Consider the following 21,238-nt stretch of genomic DNA (forward strand, 5'->3'; position numbering starts at 1 on the left):
TTACAGTTATTTTATGTAAAACGAGTGGAAAATGGCAAAATGGAAGTATGAGTTCCAGGGCTAAGATGGGTAGGTCTCGTAAAGATAACGCAGTCACACAAATCAGGAATCCTCAGCTATACTAGAGGTAGCCATGGTTGGGCACTCACTGCATGTTTAATTAGGAAGGAAAAGAACAGAAGTAAAGAGTTGAGAGTAAGGAGTTTAGTTTATGTTATGTTATTTTTTCAATGTTTTATTTATTTTTGAGAGAGAGAGAAACCGAGTGCAAGCTGGGGAGGGGCAGAGAGAGAGGGAGACACAGAATCTGGAGCAGCTCCAGGCTCCGAGCTGTCAGCACAGGGCCCGACGTGGGGCTCCAACCCATGAACCAGGAGATCATGACCTGGGCTGAAGTCGGACGCTCAGCCGACTGAGCCACCCAGGCACTCCAAGGAGTTTATTTTAATTTTTTTTTTTTAACGTTTATTTATTTTTGAGACAGAGAGAGACAGAGCATGAACGGGGGAGGGTCAGAGAGAGAGGGAGACACAGAATCTGAAACAGGCTCCAGGCTCTGAGCAGTCAGCACAGAGCCCGACGCGGGGCTCGAACTCACGGACCGTGAGATCGTGACCTGAGCTGAAGTCGGACGCTCAACCGACTGAGCCACCCAGGCGCCCCAAATACATTTTTTTAAGAATTGGTTTTCATCATATAAAAAGTTTAGGGAGATAATATTTCTATTTTGACCCTGTTGAAAATTCTCGTTGGATATTTTGGCATGGTGATGACGTTTTGATTTTTAAGTATGGTCAGGAAAACATGAAGTTTCTTAGGAGGGAACACCCTGTTAACTGGTTGTCCCATTAAATGTTAACGTTCATTTCCAATCTTCGTGTTGGATGCTTGGATGTGGACTCGCCTGATTCTTCCTGTTGTCATTTCTACCTTAACTCGTGAATATTTTTTGGTGAACCAGGTTTCTAAGAGCCAGGATCGCAAATCGGCCAGCAGAGAGAAGCGGTCTGTTGTGTCTTTTGATAAAGTCAAAGAGCCTCGGAAGTCGAGAGACTCTGAGTCCCGGAGGTGAGTCCGTGTCCAGCAGTGTTCCTGGTTTGCTTCTGTCTCTGGACTAGTCAGACCATGTCATGGGGGCATATTTTCAGAGCCCCCTGTGGGTGGGATATTGCTTTAAACCCTGTTGCTCCTTTGGCCTTCAATAGACTTGCTGTGCTCTTCCATCCTGTGGTTATTTTCAAATGATCTTCTCATGCAGATAGGCCCATCTCTTGATGATTCTGGGAGGTAACGGCAGGGAGTTGAAATGCCTAGCAGTGCTGGTTCACACACCCGGCGTGCCCCCAGAGCGGTTGGAAGGGAGAGAAACAGTGGGACACACGCAGGGAGAGAGCAGAGATGTCCCCATCCTTAAAAAAGCTAAAGAAAAAGTCTCCAGAAATTTTAAAAACTAAATACAAGCAGTACTGAACACACTGTATGACAGTTTTTTACAAAGAAACAATTCTTAAACTGTAGTTGAAAAAATAAACAGCGCTGGTAAAACTGGCAGAGTAAGAATGAGTAGAGGGGGCAAGGCACGGCCTTTCTGGTGTGCGTACACTCACAGCTTCCTGCTGCGCAGGGACGAGCGCCGGACAAAGGGCCCTTGTGTTGAAGTGACGTAGGGCTGCAGAGCTGACCCGTGCGCAGGTGGGGACTTCATATGTCAGTGGTGACGTTTCTCAGCAGGGACAAAAGGATGGGCTCTCCCATCCTTTAATAGCTTCAAGTCACTTGGCTATTCCTTTGGTCGGCCCTCTGGGTCTGCGACTCCCATCAGTGACAGAACAGTCCCCGTCAGCTGGTGACAGAACACAAACATGAAAGCTGACAACACCCGTATATAGCGGAAGTTGGTGCGTTCAAGAGTTGGGGGCCGGAAGGAGAGGTTGACCGAGAGAAAATGTAACTTCTGTCTGTACGTGAAAGATCCACGAGGGATGGGAATAAACGTGATGTGAAGGAAATGTAAGGAGGCAAAAAAAACCTGCTAGGAAACGGACAGGAGCGAGTCGACAGAAGGGACGGGTCAGGTGCCGCAGGACTCAGGACGAAGGGAGGCTTCACTGGGCACCGGGAGCGCGCGTGAAAAGAGCAGCGAGACCAGTTTTTGCTTCTGCCGGTTTGGTTGGGTGCACTGTGTGCATTCCAGTGTGGGGGACCGGGGCGCGCCCCCTGGAGAGGGATTCCGCGGAGGCCCGCGCGGCTGAGTCTAGTGCCCCAGACCTAGAAGTGCTACTTGTCCAGACCTGCCCTAGAGGAACTTGTGCATGAGAAAGCCTCCGATTGTGTGAGGTTGTGAAAGTTAGGAGACCATCAAAAGGTCTGCCTCTGGGTGCTGCTTGTATAAACCGTGGCCTGTCCGCTCCACGGGGCCCTTCCTGAACCCTTGCCCTTGACCTGTAAAGGCGGATGTGGGAGGACCTGGACGTGTCGCATTAATCAGGGAGGCTGTAGCCATTCTTGTCCAAAACCCGGCAGTGAGGCAAGAGTATGCGTTTCTGCCGGTATAAGTAGGTGTCTGTAAAGGCGTAGCAACGGGTGGAAAGGGGACAATGTGGCCACTGTCTTCCGTGTCACACGTACAGGGACTGGCAGGAAATGCGCTGGGGTGTAGCTGGTGTCCCTAACAAGAGCAGAGCTGGCCGCGCCCTCGGGCTGCGCGGGCTCCCCGGCCCTTCGCTCGGCCACCACGGGCTGCCTGTTGGTAAACTCATCTGAGTTTACAAACATCGTCAGGATTTCAATTCTAGTGCACTCGCCCCATCCCGGGGTGACTGAAGCTCATTCAGGGACAGGAGGTCCTGACCGAGACTTAATTTCCTGTGGCAAGTGTGTTCTGTTTCTTATTTTTAATGGACTGTTTCATGGAATCAGATGTTGATCTGCAGAAAAGGTTTCGGGAAGTGAGGTTCAGCTCCTATCCTAGAGGAGCCCCTATGTGCCCGTGCCTCTCTGCTCTGATTCCCGCCGATCGGGGACCGAACTGGGGGGCACCCCGGGGCTGCCGCCGCACCGACGCCCTGGCCGGTCTGGAAGGCGCGGCCCCGGGGCCGCGTTTCTGCAGCTCCCGGGGCCGGTCCGCGCTCCGGGCGGGCGGGAGCCGTGGCTCCCGTGTCCCGGCCGCTCGCCTGGCCGGGTGATGCCACCGGCACCGCGGCCCCTCCAGCAGCTGCTCTCCCGCAGGGTGCGCGAGCGCAGCGAGTGGGAGCAGCGCATGCAGGCGCAGTGGGAGCGGGAGGAGCGCGAGCGGCTGGAGATCGCCCGCGAGAGGCTGGCCTTCCACCGCCACCGCCTGGAGCGCGAGCGCATGGAGCGGGAGCGGCTGGAGCGCGAGCGCATGCACGTGGAGCACGAGCGCCGGCGGGAGCAGGAGCGCATCCACCGCGAGCGTGAGGAGCTGCGGCGCCAGCAGGAGCTGCGCTACGAGCAGGAGCGGCGGCCCGCGGTGCGGAGGCCCTACGACGTGGACGGCCGGTGAGCCTAGCTGCCCTTAGCCGCCACCCCGGAGGCGGCCTGTGGCCTTTAGGATCGGGTGAGGGTCCCCCACGTCGCGCTTCCGCGAGATTCTCGTTTCAAAGGCCGCATGCGTACGGGCTACAGCTCGATTTGACGTCCTGTTCGTCGGGCACCTGAGATTGTTAGGGGTCAGTGGGGAAATGGGTAGAGCAGCGCCTAAGAAAGCCTCACGTTCAAGTCCTAGCACAGAACCCCCAAGGGAAGGGAGTTCTTCAGCCCGGGGCTACATGCGAGTCAAGTGCCGAGGGGGGTGACCCGCGACCGGAAGAAACTTCCTTCAGGCCTCCGTGTAGGCTTTGTCATTGTAGCCATGTGTTGTGGCTCGTTTCCAGTGGTATTAACTTTAATTCCCTGGACATACCGACATGACTTGGGCATACTCCAACGCTAGCCCCAGTGAAAAACGGGCCCGATTTCAGTCCTTGCTGGTGGGAGTCCAGGGTGGTAATCCCAACACTGATATGACCAGCTTTTCTGCACGCATCGCCACTCGGGAAGAACCACGTTTTGTAGTCCTCCCTCTATTGTGTGGATATTGCGTGGATTGCGTGTAATATCCAGCAAGACTTCTTTCGAGGGCCTTCGAGCTCTTTTAGGATTTTTGATGCCTTTGGGCAAAACACCACTGCTGGGAGTCCGTTACGGTCATGCCTGTTTTTGAAACAGTATATTTCAGGTGCCTCTCAACGTCCCCCCACTGGTGTCTTTGCTGGGTTAAGTCCACGTTGGAGCAAAAGAGGTAGTGCGCTGAGGAGAGCTGGGGGTCACGACTCTCGCTTGCTGTCCTGATAGATTGAGGCCGTGTGCTCTTCCCGGAGGCGACCTGCGGGTGTGCAGGTGTGCCCACGTCCCCTCCTGTTAGGGAAAGCAAGGCTCTTCTCTTTAGGGTCAAGTGAGGCTTGATGGATAGAATAGAAGGGGGTCCTTCAGTCGGATCCCACATCACCCTGCTGGCCGCTCTCAGCTTGTGTAGCAAAGACGAAAAAGTTAATTCTCATTCTGTGGAATGATAGGAGCCAGGGACAGTTTGAGGGTTCAGTTCACCAGCTCCGCAAAGGTTATGAACTTGAGGGAGAAATTATATCACTTCTTTATTCCCCCTCCAGGCGAGACGATGCCTACTGGCCGGAAGCAAAGCGGGCCGCTCTGGATGAGCGCTACCATTCTGATTTCAACCGCCAGGACCGTTTCCATGACTTTGACCACAGGGACCGGGGCCGCTACCCTGACCACTCTGTCGACAGGTCAGCCAGGCTCCCAGTGACCCTGCCCATTTGTACAAGTTCTCTTTTCCTCTCGTTCTGAATGATGAAGGACTAGGGTTGGCCTTTCTAGGCTTTGAGACCTTCAGGCTGTGAATAACTTGGGTTCGGTTTGGGAAATGTTTTCTATTGGGGGAGGGGGTGTCTAGCCGACCTACCTTCTCTTCTTATGTTTTCATTTAAATTTCCTTTTTCAGGAGGGAAGGTTCAAGATCCATGATGGGAGAAAGAGAAGGACAGGTGAGTCAGAAACTTGAGTTGCAGCCACGGTTTTTGCCGTGGAATCGATTCTCTCTCCGTGCTGTCTCCCTCCTTAGCTGAGGTTCGTTCACTTCTGAATGGCGAAGTAGCTAAATGCCGTATCTGTATCAATGTCTAAGGAGCCTTGGGTGAGTCTGAAGGGCTCCACTGTCACCGTCTGCACAGCTCAGCCCATGAGAGGCCAGGGGCTCGTGCTTTGCAGGACTCACATGTTAAAAAATATGCTGGAGTTTCTTCTTTTACTTGTCGAACGTTTAGATTAAGAACTTCTCCACATCGCGCTCTTTAGTGGGTTTACTTGGAATATCGGGGGGTGCGGGGAGGAATTCCGGAAGGTTGTGGTCAGGGCGGCGTGGGGGCACAATTGCTGCCCGTGAGTTTCCTTTCCCTGCTGGAGCGCGGCTCTGTCTGCCCTCCTTCCTCGCTTCCTGAGGGCGTGGCTGGGGACTGCGTAGTCCTGGCCGTACCCAGCGGGTCCCCTGCTACCTCCGGAGCGGTCGTCGCATGCCTCTTTTTCCTCTTCTTGGAGGTGAATCTGAAGAGCAACTGAATCTACACCCGCTCTTGGCGGTTCTCTTTGGGGAAGTGGGGCTCGGTGGTTAGATGTCCAGGCTCCGGAACCAGAACCAGAGTCGCATTCTGGTGTCAGCACTGTGCTGAGCACGTGTCTCCCAACTCTGAAGTGAGGGCGCTCACTCCCCCCTGCTCAGGGTGTGGGGGCTAAATGGGTTGACAGCCATGTCTACACCGGTTGGCCCGGCTCCTGACACGCAGCTGCTAATCCCTGCCTGCTCTCTCCTGCCGCTATGGGCTGAAGCGCTCCCAAACCTGAAAGAATGTTTTCTCTTGTGTGTGCTGTCCTTAGTAACCCTGGTGCTGCCCTGGATGCAGGCAGTGACATGGGACACAGAAGGGGACACGAACACAGGCTCTCAGGGTCTTGCTGAGCCATTACACCAGCTGGTCGGTGGGCAGGAGAGTGTGGCTACCCTGTGAAAAACCGGGCAGAGCTAGAGATCGGCTTTGTGCAAAGTGTTCTCTGTCGGTTCGGTGTCTTCGGAAGGTTGCCGAGAAAAGCTTGCTTGTTCGGAAATATTTGCGTTTGTCGAAAGGAAGTGGTCTGAATCGTGAGCTGTTGTTTTTTTGTTGTTGTTTTGTTTTTTTACAAGCTGGTGTGTCCTGCAGGTTCCTTATGGAAGTGGGGCTTCGGGGTCTCATTTAAGCAGCTGTTGTCCTGCCCGGACACTTTGGCTTTGGCTTTGTGCCTGGAAGGAACAGTGCTGTGTTTGTCCATCTGGTACAGTTGAGCCCCACCTCCCCCACTTTGGTTGAGGGAGGTGTCCGCACACATTTGGGAACGCGAGGCCCGTGGAGGCAGGAGGCGGAAGCACACGTGGCCAGGGCTCCCGTGTGACAGGCTGGCCCCGGCCACGGCCACGGCCCTGGCGAGCTCCTGGCTTAGCAGGCGCAGAAGCGCGGACGCGTGCAGCCACAGGGCAGCCGGAGCATCCATCCAAGAGGCTTCGTTACCAGGACTCCTTTCTAGGCTTTCTCGCTTAGAATGTGATCTTGGAGCAAAAGACCACAGGGCTACAGATTGGGTTTGTGGGATCATGAGAGCAACAATGGAGCCAAAGCCGCCTCACCAGCTCCCTAAAGCTTGGGGCGTCCTTCCGGCAATCAAGGCAGGCTTCGGGTGAAGGGCCAGTGGCGAGCGTTTGTTGAGAACAGCATTTCCTAGAACGAGAAACAGCCATTCCTAGAAGGGCTCTCTCTTCCGTCCTTCCGATGGCGCGTAGAACAGGGCCAGGCCAGCAGGTTCCACAGACCACGCCACAGAGTGGCTGGTGGTCAGTCCGGTGAGGCGCCAGGTCTGGGGTGAGTGTGAAAGGATCCCTAGTGGTCGTTTGGTTCTGGAGGTTCCTAGGGGCTAGAGCACCGGGCCCGGGTGCACTGCTTGTCTGTCAGTTCCTGGCACAGGGCGGCCACTAGGCCCCAGCGCCTTCTCTCCTTCGGTGCCTGAAGTCTCTCCTTTTGGATTAGGGTGGATCTCATCCTTCGGTTTCTTTCTCCGTTGTTTACATTCTTCAGTTTTCCTCACTTGTCCGTGAGCAGACTTTGAGGATGTGGCTGTTGAGCAAGCCGAAATGGCCTCTGTGGCACACGACCGTGTGTAGAATGCTCGCCAGTGCTTCTGAGTTACTGTCACTGTCGTCGTCATTATCAGCTTGTTGGCCCCAAGGCCTTGGGATCCAAGCTTGATACCGAAGCCTTCTTTCTGTTCTGGCTCTTTCACGTCCAGCATTACCCTGAACGCCACGGAGGACCAGAGCGCCATGGGCGGGACTCCCGGGACGGCTGGGGATACGGCTCTGACAAGAGGATGAGCGAGGGCCGGGGGCTGCCTCCTCCACCCAGGTTTGTGTCCCACCCCCCACAGCACCTGCAGGGGCCTCACACGCCCCTGGCAGGATCAGTGTGTGTTCCCGAGGAGCCCTGGCTCAGGGAGAGAGGATGGGGACCGGGAACACAGAACGCGAAACCCACCTTCCGGAACCCGTGGCGCCTGCTATTCTGCAAGGCGCAGAGGGGGCAATCCAAATCAGAGGCGTCTTTTCCTAAGGGGCAGACGTGACTGGGGGGACCACGGCCGAAGAATAGAGGATGACCGTGCGTGGCAGGGTGCTGCTGACGGAGGCATGGTAGACAGGGACCACAAGAGGTGGCAAGGTGAGGACTGGCTCTCAGCCGGGGACGTGTCTGTCTTCGTGGGGGAGCACCTGGAAGGCTCAGGCTTCCACCTGCTTTACGCCCGTCTTTGCTCGTCTCCCTGCTTCTCGAGGGCGGGAACGGCTTCCTCTGCTGTCCCTCCTTGGGGTCCTGCTCGTTACTGGCTGGATGTGGGGAGGGAGGGGGAATGGACAGAAGCCGTCTGGCACGGGAAGAGCAGTGTGGGCACAGGTAGCTCCTCTCTGCCGCTGCTCGGCGAGGACGGCCGGCGTGTGCATCCGCGGGGTCTGGGTCCACTGGGTGGCTCAGGAAGGGTACTGGAGTCACGGGAGCCCCGCGTCGGTGTCCTCTGTGCTCCACGTGCGCTCCACGGTGCGCAGAGGCACCGTGTGACCGGCCTCTCTCGTCTCGCAGGTGGCGAAAGGAGTATGTCCGGGCACTCTGGGCCAGGTCACATGATGAACCGGGGAGGGATGTCAGGGTAAGGTGTTGTGCCGCCCGTCCAGCTCAGCCCTCTCCCCTCTGCACGGTGGCCACGCAGATGGTCCGGGAGGCGCCCCACCGACCTCCTCCCTCTGCCCGCTGGAGGCGCTGCTCCCGGAACACGGGGGCGTGTAGGGTGGGCCCCTCGGTCCCGGGAACGACATGGGAACCGTGTGTGTCGTGTCGTAGGCGCGGTAGCTTCGCCCCAGGCGGGGCCTCGCGGGGCCACGTGATCCCACGCGGCGGAATGCAGGGTGGATTCGGAGGCCAGAACCGGGGGAGCCGCCCCAACGACACCCGCTTCACTCGCCGCTACTAAGCGCTTGGATTCCTGTGTTCTGTCACGTGGCGACAAGAGTATGTTCTGTTAGGAGTTTCTCTTAAACTGTGTACAATAATTTTTTTTATCTGCTGCCATATTGTAGCTCAATACAATGTGAATGTTTTTTTGTGTTTTGGTTTTTTTTTTTTTGGTTTTTGTTTTTTTGTAATAAATGTGTTTCTGTTCACATACCCTTTATTTAAAGCGTCGTCTCTCTTCATTTCACGTATTTTTGTAAGTTGAATCATACTCGGCATTGCTTACTTAGTCATGGTTCTTCCTTCGGGGAAGGAGGGAGGAGGACGGACGGGGGCAGCTTTAAAGGGACCGTTAAGGTTTCCGGAAGCAGTCTGCTGGTGGCGCTCACCTGCCGCCTGCTGAGCCTGGGCCGTTTTGTCCCTCTTCCTCCGGGGCCTCTGATTTACGCCAGAGCTTTCTGTCCCCCGCACCCTGCTTCCCACCCCTGGCTCAACAGGCCGCTGTGCTTTTTTAATCGGGTGAAAGACACATCATGTGAAATTTACCATTTTAACCATTTTTAGGTAGACAGGCCCGTGGCAGTAGCGTAGGCACACCGTTGTGCCACCACCACTGACCTCCATCCACAGAACCTTCTGTCTTCCCAAACACAAACCCTTCTACGCTGCTCCCCAGCACCCACCTTCTACTTCCTGTCTCTGTGGCTTTGACCCCCTAGGATCTCCTGAGTGGAACTGCATCCGGGGGGGGGGGGGGGGGGGGGAGCGAGAACACAGTGTGGTGCCGAGGTGTGCACCTGGGACCGTGCTGCCTCCTCATGTGGTCCACAGGCTCCCTTGCTGTGGCTCCCAGGTCTTGCAGGGGGAGGGGAGGGCGGGGGAGGTGTGGAGGGAGGTCCAGCTCACCTGCGTAGGACACCGGTAGCCGGTAGCGCAAGGGAGGCCTGCTGCTGCTTGGTCTGTGGGAACCAACCAAGGCTGGTTGCCCCTCTGGGCTCCCGTCTTTGACATGTCCAAGTAGGGTCTGGGCCTGTTTCGGGCCTGGGGATGCCCAACCATTGGGGCAGCCTGGGCTCCTGTCCCCCCACAACCCACAGCTAGGGGGAGACAGACAGGAGATCAAGCCCTCAGATGTGGGGGGCCAGACAAGCCCCCTCTCCGGAGGGGCTGCAGACGACCCCACGCCAATCGCTGGAACCTGGACATAACAGCACCTAACGTGGCCAAGGGGCTTTGCAGATGAGATTCAGTTCAGGACCCGGAGACGGAAGATTCCCTGGGGTTACCCGGGTGGGCCCAGTGCCACCACCAGGGTCCTCACGGGGGAGCGGGGAGGCGGGGGAGCCAGAGACCGGCAGACTACACGGCCGGCTTTGGAGACGAAGCAGCCCTCATCCCAAGGAGTGCAGTGGCCTCTAGAAGCCGAAAAGGCAGGAAATGGATTACTCCCCCTGGAGCGCCCAGAAGGAGCCAGCCCCGTCCACACCTGCATCGTAGCCCAGCGAGACTCGTGTTGATCTGTGGTGCGGTCAACATGGGTTGCATCAAGCCCCTCAGTCTGGTCGCTGGTCACAGTGGACATGTGACTGCTACAAACTCCCGAGGCGTGGTGGTTAGCTGGGATGACCGTCCCCAGTGGGCAGACACCCGGCAGCACCTGGAGACGCCTGTGGCTGTCGGGACTGAGGAGACAGGGTCTGCGGGTATTTGGGGGGGGGGGGGGTGCTGCTCGACACCTATGGTGCCCAGGCTGGTCCCAAGCACATGAGATGCTGAGCTGGGGAGACGCGGCCCCGAGGCGGTAAGTGCCATGATGGGACACCCACAGGGCGGTCACGAGGCCCAGACTCAGCCCAGGGGTGGGAAGGAGGGATCAGGGCAGACTTCCCGGAGGAGGCAGAGGCCGAGCTGTATGTGGGCAGGATGAGTAGGAGTCCGGAGGAAGGGTGGCAGGAGGGCTGTGGTGAAAACCAGCTGTGTTGTAGCAAACGGCCCTTTGAGGAGTCTGGGCTCAAGGGGAGGGCAGCAGGGAGCCATAGAAGGTTTCTGAGTAGGGCAGTGACCCGATCTTGGGACATTGGGAAACAGATTGAAGGGGCAGGTGGGAAGACCAGGGAGGTGGTCTTGGCACTGGTGACAGATACAAGGGGACAGGAGTTTGGGTCTGGCTGCACGAGGGGATGGCGGAGTCACGAATGGCGCCCCAGTCTGCAGGCTGGTGGCTGGGTCCGTGTGAGCGGGGGGCCAGCGGCCGGCTGACCCCTGGCCCAGGCTGTGGGTGCACACCGGAGCTTGTTTCGGGGGACGCCCCCCCATCGTGCCCCGGAACACAAGAGCCATCCAGGCAAGCAGGGAAAGCTGGCGGGGGGCCAACAGGGTAGACGGAAACCTCAGGCTTGGGCAACCTTGTGGGCCATCCCCCCAGGGCTGCTGGGAGCCTGGGGGGCCTCGAGCAGCCGGAGCGGCGCCCTGGGGGGATCGGGTCTCCTCCGTCAGATGACCCAGCCCCGCTTGCTCTGCGCTCTCTTGACAGGTGCATCCGCCTCAGCCCGTTTCCTCAGCTGCCCTGGGCCCGGCTGTGCGCAGCCGTGGGGGTGACCGGGTGCTTCCTCAAGCCCTTCCTGCCCACCCAGGCGGCCCCAGGCCACCTCCGCCTTTTCGGAGCCCCCGCTTCACGGCCCCCTCCCCACCTGACACAGGTGCGTCCCGCAGGGACGGCAGTCGCTCCCGTGACCAGCCCTACTGATGCCAGCCGGCAGAGACGCTGCCCAAAGCCCAGAACTCGACGGACCTGCGGGACTCAGCTGCCTGGATGGAGGTGAGGGGCCCCGGAAGGGCCGAGCACGTTCCCAGGGTGGCTCATTAACGACCTGCCTCCAAAGGCTGGTTTCCCTTCCTATGTGCTCCGCTAGGAGTTATTCAAGAGCACGGCAGGGTGGCCCTGGCAGGCCTCTCTCCCTCCAGGTCTGCCTCTCCTTGGGAAATGGTGGTGATGGTAACGGGAGGGTCGTGAGGACGCAAGGAGCCTTACGTGACGCGTGCTACAGCCCCAGCTTCGCGTGCCCTGAGCACAAACCCTCCAGTTTTCAAAGGCCATTTTTTTTTTTTTTAAGTTTATTTTGAGAGAGTAGGGGAGGGGCAGAGACAGAGAGACGGAGAGACAAAGAGAGAGAGTGAGCATCCCAAGCAGGCTCCACTCTGTCAGCGCAGAGCCCGACGTGGGGCTTGAACTCACGAACCACGAAATCGTGACCTGAGCTGAAATCAAGAGTTGGACGCTTAACCGACGGCGTCACCCGGGCGCCCCACAAACCCTCCAGTTTTCAAAGGCCCAGGATTGGGTCATGGGAGTGAGGCAACTGGAAATCCTGTGCCCAGGGGAGGGCGTAAGCTAACCACCTACTACCTGGGCTCCAGGCGGAAGGAGCAGGGCTTGGACCCGGCCACGCACGCGGGTTTCTCCATCTGTACGATGGGCCCCCCCATCTGCTTCCTTCCCTGTAGAAGGGCTCCGTGGATGGGGGGGGTCAGGCTAGGGTGCGTTACCGGGCTTACCTCTGAACCTGGGCTTGCTCCCTCCTGGGAGGTCCCAAGGATCAGGGATGTTCCCCGGCCCCACTCGTCCTGCCCTTGCCCTAGACTTGCTCCTACCCCTGCCATGGCCCAGGCAGGATGGGAGGGGCCCACTGGCCACGGGGGGCCCACCTACACTGTCCCTGGAAAGCAGAGTGGCAGGTCACTTTGGGCTCTCCCTCCCCAAACGCAGCAGGCCAGGCCACCCATCCCCTACCACACTCCTCCCCACACCTCCCGTGGACCTGCGCCAGCTTCTCATCCCCGAAGGGCCTGCAAAACGTCGTGGCTTCTGGTCTCTGCTTTCCTCACGCGTAACCGCCGTCCTCTCCTTGCTCATGGGCCTAGGGGAGCCCGACCACTAGACCAAGCAACAGAACTCCCACAACTCTCAGGCACGGGGGATCCCATCCCAGCTCAGGGCACCATTACCCAGGCCTGGTCTCCGCTCCTGGAGCAGCAGCCCGGGCCAGTCTCTGCCTCCCACCCAAGCCCACGGCCTATTGCCCGTCTGGGGCACAGGTTTCCTCCTGCTGCCATCATGGTGGGATGCCCTCGGGGCTGGGAGTATTTTCAGGGTCCGCCCTCTTGTCCCGCCGGGTGGGGAAGAACACTCAGGTCACCAGGCAGCTGATCCAGGGCAGAAAGGCTTCCCAGGGGAGCAGGGGACGCTGGGAAGGCAGGACCTCTGTGGGCCGGGGAGCCCCCCTCCACTGCAATGACCGTGAAGCCTGCGGTCCCCAGGAATCCCCAGACCATGGGGGATTGAGGGTGGAAAGCAGGCAAGGGAGGGCCAGGACTAGACTAGACACGGGTGATCAGTGAGCTGAGCCAGTCAGAGATCGGGCGGCCACACGAGCTCCCGGCCACGGAGACAGATGAATTCTGCTCACTCTGCCGAGTCCCCACCTCCAGACCGCCCCACCAGGGGCTCAGCCCTCCGCAAACTGAGACCCCCAACCCGGGCGGGCCATCAGCACTTGCTCATTCCTGGGCCCGGAGCACTGCCTACGGAGCACCAGGGCCAAGCGTCGGCTCTCAACCCCCACACCAGGCTGGGGACTCAGCGGGCAGGGCGCAGACAGCAAAGGGGTGAACCAATGCCTGCGGTCAAAGTTAAGCTCTGACGAGCCGCTAGGCACCAGAAGCCCAGGTCCCTGCACTCTGGCACCAGCCGGGCCACCCCAAGCCCCTAGGGCAAGCACACGGGTCGGGAACACTTCCAAAGTCCTTTATTGGGCCAGCAAGGCCGGGAGCTGCCCTTGGCGTGGGGTCTCAGTCCCAGTCTGGAGTCTCCAGCTCTATGGCATCCCTGCCCCTGTTCCTGGCTGGGGCAGGTGGCCTCCTCTGACAGGCTACTTGATTCGCTCCTTCAGGTAGTCCCAGCCCTCCCTGGAGTACTCGCAAGCCTTGGAGGGGGCCGCCGACAGAGCCGACATCACCTTAATGATGCCTGTGGGGAGGGAGGGCCCAGTGCCTTCAGCCACAGGGCTCGGCCGCCGCTTCCCCGCTCCCCCCGGAAACCCTAGCTCCGCAAGGCTTTGAGAGGCCCCAGTTCCAGCCTGGTCAGTTCCGCACGGGGAAACTGGGGCAGAGATGGGGCAGGGCCTCGCCTTGTCTGAAGTCACACGGTGAGCTCCCAAGTGACCTGTCTTCAACGGAGGCTCTGTCTTGCTCCCACCCCCCTGAAATCTCCACCCCTTGTCCTCTCTTAGATCTGCAGGGGGTGCACAGAGCAGGAAGGAGAACGATGGAGAGGAATGGCCAGGAAATGGGGGCAGGGGGTGCTGACTGGGGTATCAGGGGCCGCCACCCCCAAGCCCAGGGACCGGGGCCTACCTGAATTCCAGGAGTCGCGGATGTGAAAGTTAAACTTTGGAGGGGCTGGGAGCTGGGAAGAGAGGGGAGAAGGGGCAGGTGAAAAGGGGAGGGCCCAGGAGCCCCAGCCCCCTCCGGAGGCAGCGGAAAGCAGCACAAAGCCCACTGCAGAGAACACCACGCAGGGCTGGAGGGACCAGGGACCAAAAGCCACCCCAGAACTGACACCACACCTCCCCCCCCACGGCCCCCACCCCCAAGCCTTAGCCTCACTCCCAGTCCCAGGGTACCTGGGGTATCTTCAGACCTGTCTGCTCACACACGTACTGGCTGAACTGGTACAGGGCTGGGGGGACTACCTCCTCTGCCTTCTGAAGGACAGCCTGGCTCTTGTCACTTGGCCCCAGCAGCTCCTGGTCATACACCAGGTAGACGGCACCCCCGGCCACACTGCCCTTGATGAGGAACCTGCAGGCAGAGAAGGGAAGGACAGCAGCTCAGTAGCTCATGGGACGCCAGTGGCCACCCTCGGGGCTCCAGGCCCACTGTGGGGAGGAGTTGGACTCCCGGGGCTGCCACAGTCCTCAGAGCGCCACACCTGAAGCCAGGCAGCGGAAGGCACTTTGGAAGCGCAGAGGCTTGCCTGACGCCTACTACGCCCATTGAGTGTTGTACTCAATTCACCCTGCAAAGCGGAGCTACTCGGCCCCGTTTACCTGGGAAACTAAGTCCCGGAGGGGGACCGTGGGTCACGCGTGATCCCGCACAGAGCAGGGAATAGTGAAGACTTAAGACCCCTGACTTCCTGTCTTCCAGCCCCGGGAGGCACGACCCGAGCGCGACCCTCGAGGGGCTTCCAAGGGACCCCGGTCATTTCTTGTATGTCATACGTCGCTCTGGGCACGAGTTAACTTCCTGAAACAGCGCGTGCGGCATTCCCACCTTACAGAGGAGGCAACTGAGGCTCCGAGGGGTCTCGGACACAGACAATCAGGAGGCAAGGGTTCGCTGGGACGCGGGAAGGAGGCGACAGGAGATCTCGGGAAGCCCCTCCCCGCCTGAACCTCAGTTTCCCCATCTGGGCGATGGGGGACCTGACACCACGGAATTCGAAGATCCAATCGGGAGCAAACCGGAGGGGGTGCCCACAGGCGGGGACTTTTTCGGGGGCTCCGAGCCCGCCCGGCGGCCCCACGCACCTCATCAGCGACCACACTCGGGGCACCATGGTCCCTCGGCTCCGCGCGCAAGGACACTCGACTCGCTCGCCGCTTCCGGTGGCGGCGCCGCAGAGGCCTCTGGGAAACGTAGTCACCCTAGTCGGCCGCAAAGGCCTCCGGGAGTCGAAGTCGCTCGAAGGCTCGGAGACTCCGGAGGGGGACGGCGGCCCTACAGCGAAACGATTCTGAGAAGTGTGATCTTCAGAGCCCGGGAGCCGCAAAGCTGCCTGGGAAATGGAGTCAGCAGGGCCCCGTGAAGCGCCGGACGGCTCGCCTGGCCGCAAAGACTCCTGGGAAATGTAGTCCCGCCTGGCACGGTCCCGGGGGCGTGAGGGGGAAACAGGTGTCCGGCGTCTAGAATGAGGCCGGAGCGTGACCCAAGAAGATGTCGGAGCCCGGGAGATCCACCCGCGCCCGCGCGGGGGCATAAGGGCCCAGGCCCAGGAAGAGTGTGCCAGTGAGATGGTCGTCACGGCAACGAGAGGTCGGAATTGTGTGAGGGAAGCTGGCCCTCGGCCACGTGATCTGGGTCGGGGGTGGGGCTTTCGTCCGGGGGCGGGACCAGAACCACGACTGGGAGGGGGCTAGCCTGGCCCTTGGCCGTTGCCCGGCAACGCCCGGGCGCTAAGTCTCCGGGTCCAGGCCCCTCCCTCTGAGGAGGTGGGCTCGGTGTCACGTGACTCGGGCCCTACGGGAGGGGGCGTGGTCGGGGGACCGGCCGGACGCGACCACTTAGGGAGGTCCGAGGGGCGCGCGCTTCGTTCCCTGGCCCGGACCCCAGCCCCTCTGCACCGCGGGGAGAAACTGAGGCCCGAGTGGGTAAGTGCGAGGTTGGGAGCGCGCAACACGGCCCACGTCCTTTTTGTCCAGAGGGGAAACTGAGGCCCAGGGAGGTCAGGGGACCAGTACGTTCTGCGATCGTCTGGTTCCCCCTATTCGTCCCCCATCGCAGGCCGACTGCTTCATCCATCCATCCATCCATCCATCCATCCACCCAGCCGGCCATTCATCCACCCGACCCCACCTCCCCCTGCGTGGCTGCTGTGGTCAGGGCCAGGGTCGGAAGAGGGTCAGGTTAAGGGCCAGGTTGAGGCGCTTCATAGCCTTTCCCTGGAAGTGAGGAGAGGTGGGGTGGCTGCCGCGACTGGGGAAGGGCGAGCGAGGAGTTCACTTTTCTGAGAACTGAGGGAGGTTCATAGACGGGAATGGTGGAAGAGGAGAATGGACAGGCGGGCCAGGGCCCGACCCGCTGGGCATTGTGGGCTGAGGTTACGATCTTGGTCTCTATGGGGTCAGTGGTGAGCCCTAGGAGGCTTTGGAGCAAGAAGCGGAACATCAGACTTCTTTGGACAAAGATCCCTTTGGCTGCCTGAAGGGGGCGGGGGGAGGGAGGGCGTATGAAGATGGGGGAGCCCGGGCGGGGGGCAGCTGCAACTTTGGGGTGGGGGCAAAGGACTGATGGCTGGATCTAGTGAAGATCTGAGGACACTCCAACCCCACCATTTCTCAGTTCTGGAAATCCCCTCTCTTGTCCTCCTGAGTTTGAAGGATTGAAACCCCAAGATGGGATGGACCTGTGCCTTTCCCTGGGGGGAAATGCATGACCCCCCCCCGCCCCCCCGCCAAACATTAAACACTTGGCCTGTTTCTCTTTCACCTTCCCCCTGGAACGAGTAAATTCACTCCCACAGCTGACGTCACATCTTAACCCTGATGGCATAGGTTCTTGCGTCTCCAACCCAGGCCTAAGACTCCTTCTAGCTCCCCCAGCTCCTACCCGCAATGTTCCTCCTGTCACTCAGTGTCCATCTGGTGCCTCTTGAGTACCTGCTGAGTGTCTGGCACAGTGTGGGGCATTGAGGACCCAAGAGTGAACAAAGCAGAAACAGGTTTCCGTTTCTTTCCTGCCTCATGGAGCACGACAGTCTCGGGGGAGATCAGTTTTGCTCTGACTTGAAAGAAGCGGGAGAGCAACTCGTTGGGTTATATTTGGGGAGAGCATTCGGGGCAGAGGGCACAGCCAGTGCAAAGGCCCTCAGGCAGGATGGAGACTGGCTGGTTCTGAGGAACAGTGAGGAGGCAGGTGTGGCAACCGGCCGCGTGAGCAAGAGGGGCTGGTCCTCTGACCCTCAAGGATATTGAGCAGGGCGAGGCAAGACGTGACTTGGCCGCTGGGGGGAGGGTGAAAGCCCAGAAGAGGCGAGGGGACTGGAGCAGGGCAGCTGTGTAGCCTGGTGACCTGGACAGGTGCGGCTGTCAGCCAGGCCTGTGCCCGCCACCCTCTCTCCCGCCGCAGCCCCTGCAGCCCCGGGGAGGGCCATGAAGGTACTGCTCTTCACCGGGCTGGGAGCCCTGTTCTTCTCGTATTACTGGGATGACAACTTTGACCCTGGTGAGTGCCTGGTGGGGGAGGGAGGAATCTGGCCAGCTGTCCGGTGCACCCCCAGGGTTGACCACCCCCCCCCCACACTGCCAGCCAGCCTCCAGGGAGCCCGCGTGCTGCTGACAGGGGCCAGTGCGGGCGTCGGGGAGGAACTGGCATATCACTACGCCCGCCTGGGCTCCCACCTGGTGCTCACTGCCCACACGGAGGCCCTCCTGCAGAAGGTGAGACATCCCGTTTCCCGTTTGATGGCCGGGTGCGCGTGGGTGGAAAGCGGGGCCCGGGCTTACTGAAATCCTTGCAACGGTCCAGGCTTCCCGTGTGACCTGAGGCCGGTTGTTTAACCGCTGTGCCTCAGTTTCCTCATTTGCAAACCGGAGACAATAAAAGTACCTTCTCGTGGGTTATGGTGTTGGGTTGGTACAGTGAAACAGCGGGGGTAAAACCGGGAGGGATCCTCAGTCAGTGGGCGGATGGGTAGTGTCCACAGCCCGCGCTGAGTATTGAGAATGAATGATGGCGGATGTTGAAGCTCGGAGTAGGGGAGGGGGCTTTAGGCCGGGGCCCCAGTGGCCTAGCAGGTGGCGGGGGGTGGGGGTGGGGGCCGGCTGGGGTGGACGGGCCCACGGGCAGCTCTGGCCCCCCCAGGTGGTAGGGAACTGCCGGAAGCTGGGCGCTCCCAAGGTCTTCTACATCGCTGCGGACATGGCCTCCCCTGAGGTGCCCGAGCGCGTGGTGCAGTTCGCGCTGGACAAGCTGGGTGAGGGGCGGGGCCTTCGGGGCAAGACCCGAATGGGGTGGGGCCGTGGTAGTCGGTGGGTGGAGGTTTACGGGGCCCGGGGCGTGGCCAGGGGCTGGAACTCTGGACCGGGCCTTATTGGATCAGGGACGAAGCCTGGAAGGATGCAGGGAGGAGGGCCCGGTCTCTTTGCTATTAGGCGGGGCGCCACCCGGGGCCGAATTCACCGGGTCGGCGCTCTGGCCGAGGCGTCGCTAGTTCAAGGCGACGGCGCTAGGGGCGGGGTCTCTTCGGGCCCAGGGGCGGAGCCTCAAGGACTAGCTCCTTGCTGATGGGCCTCTCCGGGCCAGGAGGACTGGACTACCTCGTGCTGAACCACCTCGGCGCCACCCCGGCAGGCTCGCGGTCCAGGAGCGTCCAGGCCACACGCTGGCTCATGCAGGTGCTCCGCCCCTCCGCGGCCAGCGCCCCGTCCCTCCAATCCCCAGACTCCACCCCCTCCTAAATCCCCACCGCAGGCCCTGCCCCCCGCCCGAGGCCCCGCCCACGCCTCGAAGCCCCGCCCCTTCCGGGCTCGAGTTTCTCCGCGGCTCGGTGACTCGCCGTCGCCACCTCCAGGTGAACTTTTTGAGTTACGTGCAGCTGACTTCGTTGGCGCTGCCCAGCCTGACGGACAGCCAAGGCTCTCTGGTGGTCGTGTCCTCGCTGCTCGGTGCGTGCACGCGGGGCGGAGAGTCGGGAGGCCACAGGGCTCGATGCGGCCGAGCCCCAGGGCAGGAAGGCCCCCTGGAGGAGGGGGAGCGGCGGTGGTCACTCAGCTGCTGCCCTCCCGCCCTCCTAGGCCAGGTGCCCACATCCTTCTCCCGCCCGTACTCGGCAGCCAAGTTCGCTCTGGACGGCTTCTTCGGCTCTCTGCGGCGGGAGCTAGACGTGCAGGACGTGAACGTGGCCATCACCATGTGTGTCCTGGGCCTCTGGGATCGCGCCTCCCCCGCCGAGGGAGTCAGGTGAGGCCCGGGGCCATCAGGGGCAGGGGCAGTGAGGGGCCGCCCAGCCGCAGTTTCCACCGCACCCTCCTGTCCCCAGGGGCGTCACGAGGGCCAAGGCGGCCCCAGGGCCCAAGGCGGCCCTGGCCGTGATCCGCGGCGGCGCCACACGCGCCCCCGGCGTCTTCTACCCATGGCGCTTCCGCCTGCTCTGTCTGCTCCGGGGATGGCTGCCGCACCCGAGGGCCTGGTTCATCCGCCAGGAGCTCAACGTCACCGCTGCCGCTGCTGCCTGAGCTGCTGCGGGTGGCACCCCTTCAGCTTCCCAGAGAGGGGAACCCTCTATCCAGCCGTCCCGGAGCCGGGACACGAACCGAGACACCTCGGAGACGGTGGCCGTGGCTCAAGACAGAGTCATCAAGACAGAAAAGGAAAACCGAGAAATACTACCAGCACCTGGAAACACGGTCACCACTCCCGGTGTGCAAGTGCTGATCGTGTGCCAGGCACCCTGTCAGTGACCTGGAAGGCATGACCTCAGCCTTCCGGGCCACCACTGATGACATGGTTGCTGCTTCCGTTTTGCAGACGAGAAAACTGAGGCTCAGAGAGGTGATGTGACTTTCGCCACGGCCCTGGCCGTGTGAAACAGGGCACACCACCCCTGAGCCACCCTGGGAACCCTGTCCATCTCCCACCTGGATCCTCTGCAGCCCCGATCTCTTCTTTCCACTCAGTTTTGGAGCATTCCCCTACCGTTGCCCCAACCAAGGGACAACCTTGAAACTGTCCACCTGCTGATGGGTTCTGAGGTGGGGGAGGAGGGAAAGACGGTGTTCTGGGCTGGACCCAGCCTCCTGTTTCATTATAAAAATCCTTCTACCCTTGCACATGTGTGTTCAAATTGCTTGGTCCTTCCAGTTTGCAGGTGGCAGGTGGGTCAAGAGGAGTTTGTGTATGGGGACCAGACTTGTCAACCCTATTTTAGAGGGGAGAAATGGAGGCCGAGCGAGAGGCAGCCCTTGCCTAGCAAGTCACGGGTGAAAGGAAGAGTACTGACTGGCACAGAGGTTTTATTTGCAGCATGCAGTACAGGGGTTGCGCAGCAATAATGATAATGTGTATCAGGCACTAAGCCCTTGGCATTGCTGATCTCATGGCATCATCACAATCTGAAGCTGGTGTTGCCACTGTACCCATTTCATAGGTAAGGGAAGGTGCTTAGAGAGAGGCTGGACGTCGGTGGCAGGAGCTGGGATTCTCTACCTGCACATCACTGATATTTATATCAGTTAGTGAAAACGTGACGCCTCCTCTCCCTAAAATGATAAATTAGTGCACTTGCATAAGGAAAAAGCAACTATACAAATACAAACTACAGAACAAATACAATGTTACAATAGCTGTTGGCTATGCAGGGCTCTAGAATGAGCAAGGGTTACAAGGGTTAACCCCAAACAGATCAGCCCCAAACTGGGACCATCATTTGGGGATAAGTAGAAGTGAAAGATAAAAAAAACCAGAAATTTTGTTTTGTTTTGTTTTGTTTAGTTTCAACCCTGCCTGCTGTCCCCGAACCAGCTAAAATTACATCAAATTATATCAAGTGCCATCAGGGGGCACTATACCACATCTTCAGTTCTAAGAATTTAGGATCATATAGATTGAAACCAAAATCTGTTTATGGAAGTTTTATTTTGTGCCAAGTACCATTGTATCTTAAACAGTTTGGAATAGGTACTATTACTGTCCTTTTACAAATGAAGAAATTCAGGTGCCGGGTGGTAAAGTTCCTGGCGCAGGGTCAGCAAGCCAGTGGCCAAGGTGGGATTTCAGCCAGGAGCCTGCAAAAGTAGGATTCGGACTCTCAACCCACCGGCGAAGGGAGTCACCGCACCCACGGCCGAAGAAGCTAGTGCTGG

The 21,238-nt window shown here is 59.6% G+C and overlaps 3 protein-coding genes across 10 annotated transcripts in view; 2 read left to right on the top strand and 1 right to left on the bottom strand.

The window, feature by feature from the left end:
* Positions 1-8,784, top strand: part of SAFB (scaffold attachment factor B) — a 37,472-nt gene extending 28,688 nt beyond the window's left edge. The window contains exons 14-21 of one of the 2 annotated variants that reach the window (XM_040461612.1): positions 962-1,068; positions 3,229-3,519; positions 4,668-4,805; positions 5,021-5,063; positions 7,387-7,502; positions 7,708-7,814; positions 8,229-8,295; positions 8,487-8,784. In XM_040461612.1, the coding sequence (XP_040317546.1) occupies positions 962-1,068; positions 3,229-3,519; positions 4,668-4,805; positions 5,021-5,063; positions 7,387-7,502; positions 7,708-7,814; positions 8,229-8,295; positions 8,487-8,616 (999 nt within the window). In that variant the 3' untranslated portion in view covers positions 8,617-8,784. The remainder of the gene's footprint in view (positions 1-961; positions 1,069-3,228; positions 3,520-4,667; positions 4,806-5,020; positions 5,064-7,386; positions 7,503-7,707; positions 7,815-8,228; positions 8,296-8,486) is intronic. The other variant, XM_040461614.1, reaches the window with a different exon arrangement.
* Positions 3,701-19,729, top strand: HSD11B1L (hydroxysteroid 11-beta dehydrogenase 1 like). Of its 5 annotated transcripts, none has more exons than XM_040461622.1 (8): positions 3,701-3,705; positions 17,456-17,600; positions 17,685-17,815; positions 18,240-18,351; positions 18,681-18,772; positions 18,949-19,042; positions 19,172-19,337; positions 19,417-19,729. In XM_040461622.1, exons 2-8 carry the CDS (start codon positions 17,528-17,530, stop codon positions 19,610-19,612), a joined length of 864 nt encoding a protein of 287 aa, XP_040317556.1. In that variant the 5' UTR covers positions 3,701-3,705; positions 17,456-17,527; the 3' UTR covers positions 19,613-19,729. The 5 variants fall into 5 exon arrangements, with proteins under 5 accessions (XP_040317556.1, XP_040317553.1, XP_040317554.1 ...); XM_040461619.1 differs by lacking the exon at positions 3,701-3,705 and adding an exon at positions 15,585-15,692 and having other exon boundaries at positions 17,505-17,600; XM_040461620.1 differs by lacking the exon at positions 3,701-3,705 and adding an exon at positions 15,585-15,692 and having other exon boundaries at positions 17,505-17,600; positions 19,211-19,337.
* On the bottom strand, positions 13,386-15,664 carry MICOS13 (mitochondrial contact site and cristae organizing system subunit 13). Of its 3 annotated transcripts, none has more exons than XM_040461626.1 (4): positions 15,188-15,664; positions 14,348-14,456; positions 14,010-14,061; positions 13,386-13,623 (listed from the first exon to the last, which is right to left on the bottom strand). In XM_040461626.1, the coding sequence occupies exons 1-4, from the start codon at positions 15,634-15,636 to the stop codon at positions 13,526-13,528; spliced, it is 708 nt and encodes a 235-aa protein (XP_040317560.1). In that variant the 5' UTR covers positions 15,637-15,664; the 3' UTR covers positions 13,386-13,525. The 3 variants fall into 3 exon arrangements, with proteins under 3 accessions (XP_040317560.1, XP_040317558.1, XP_040317561.1); XM_040461624.1 differs by having other exon boundaries at positions 14,279-14,456; positions 15,188-15,358; XM_040461627.1 differs by having other exon boundaries at positions 13,559-13,623; positions 14,296-14,456.
* Positions 19,730-21,238: the final 1,509 nt, after the last annotated feature.

This window comes from Herpailurus yagouaroundi, unplaced genomic scaffold (genome assembly GCF_014898765.1).
Source record: "Herpailurus yagouaroundi ecotype Mexico unplaced genomic scaffold, PumYag 295, whole genome shotgun sequence".
NCBI classification, from domain to species: Eukaryota; Metazoa; Chordata; class Mammalia; order Carnivora; family Felidae; genus Herpailurus; species Herpailurus yagouaroundi.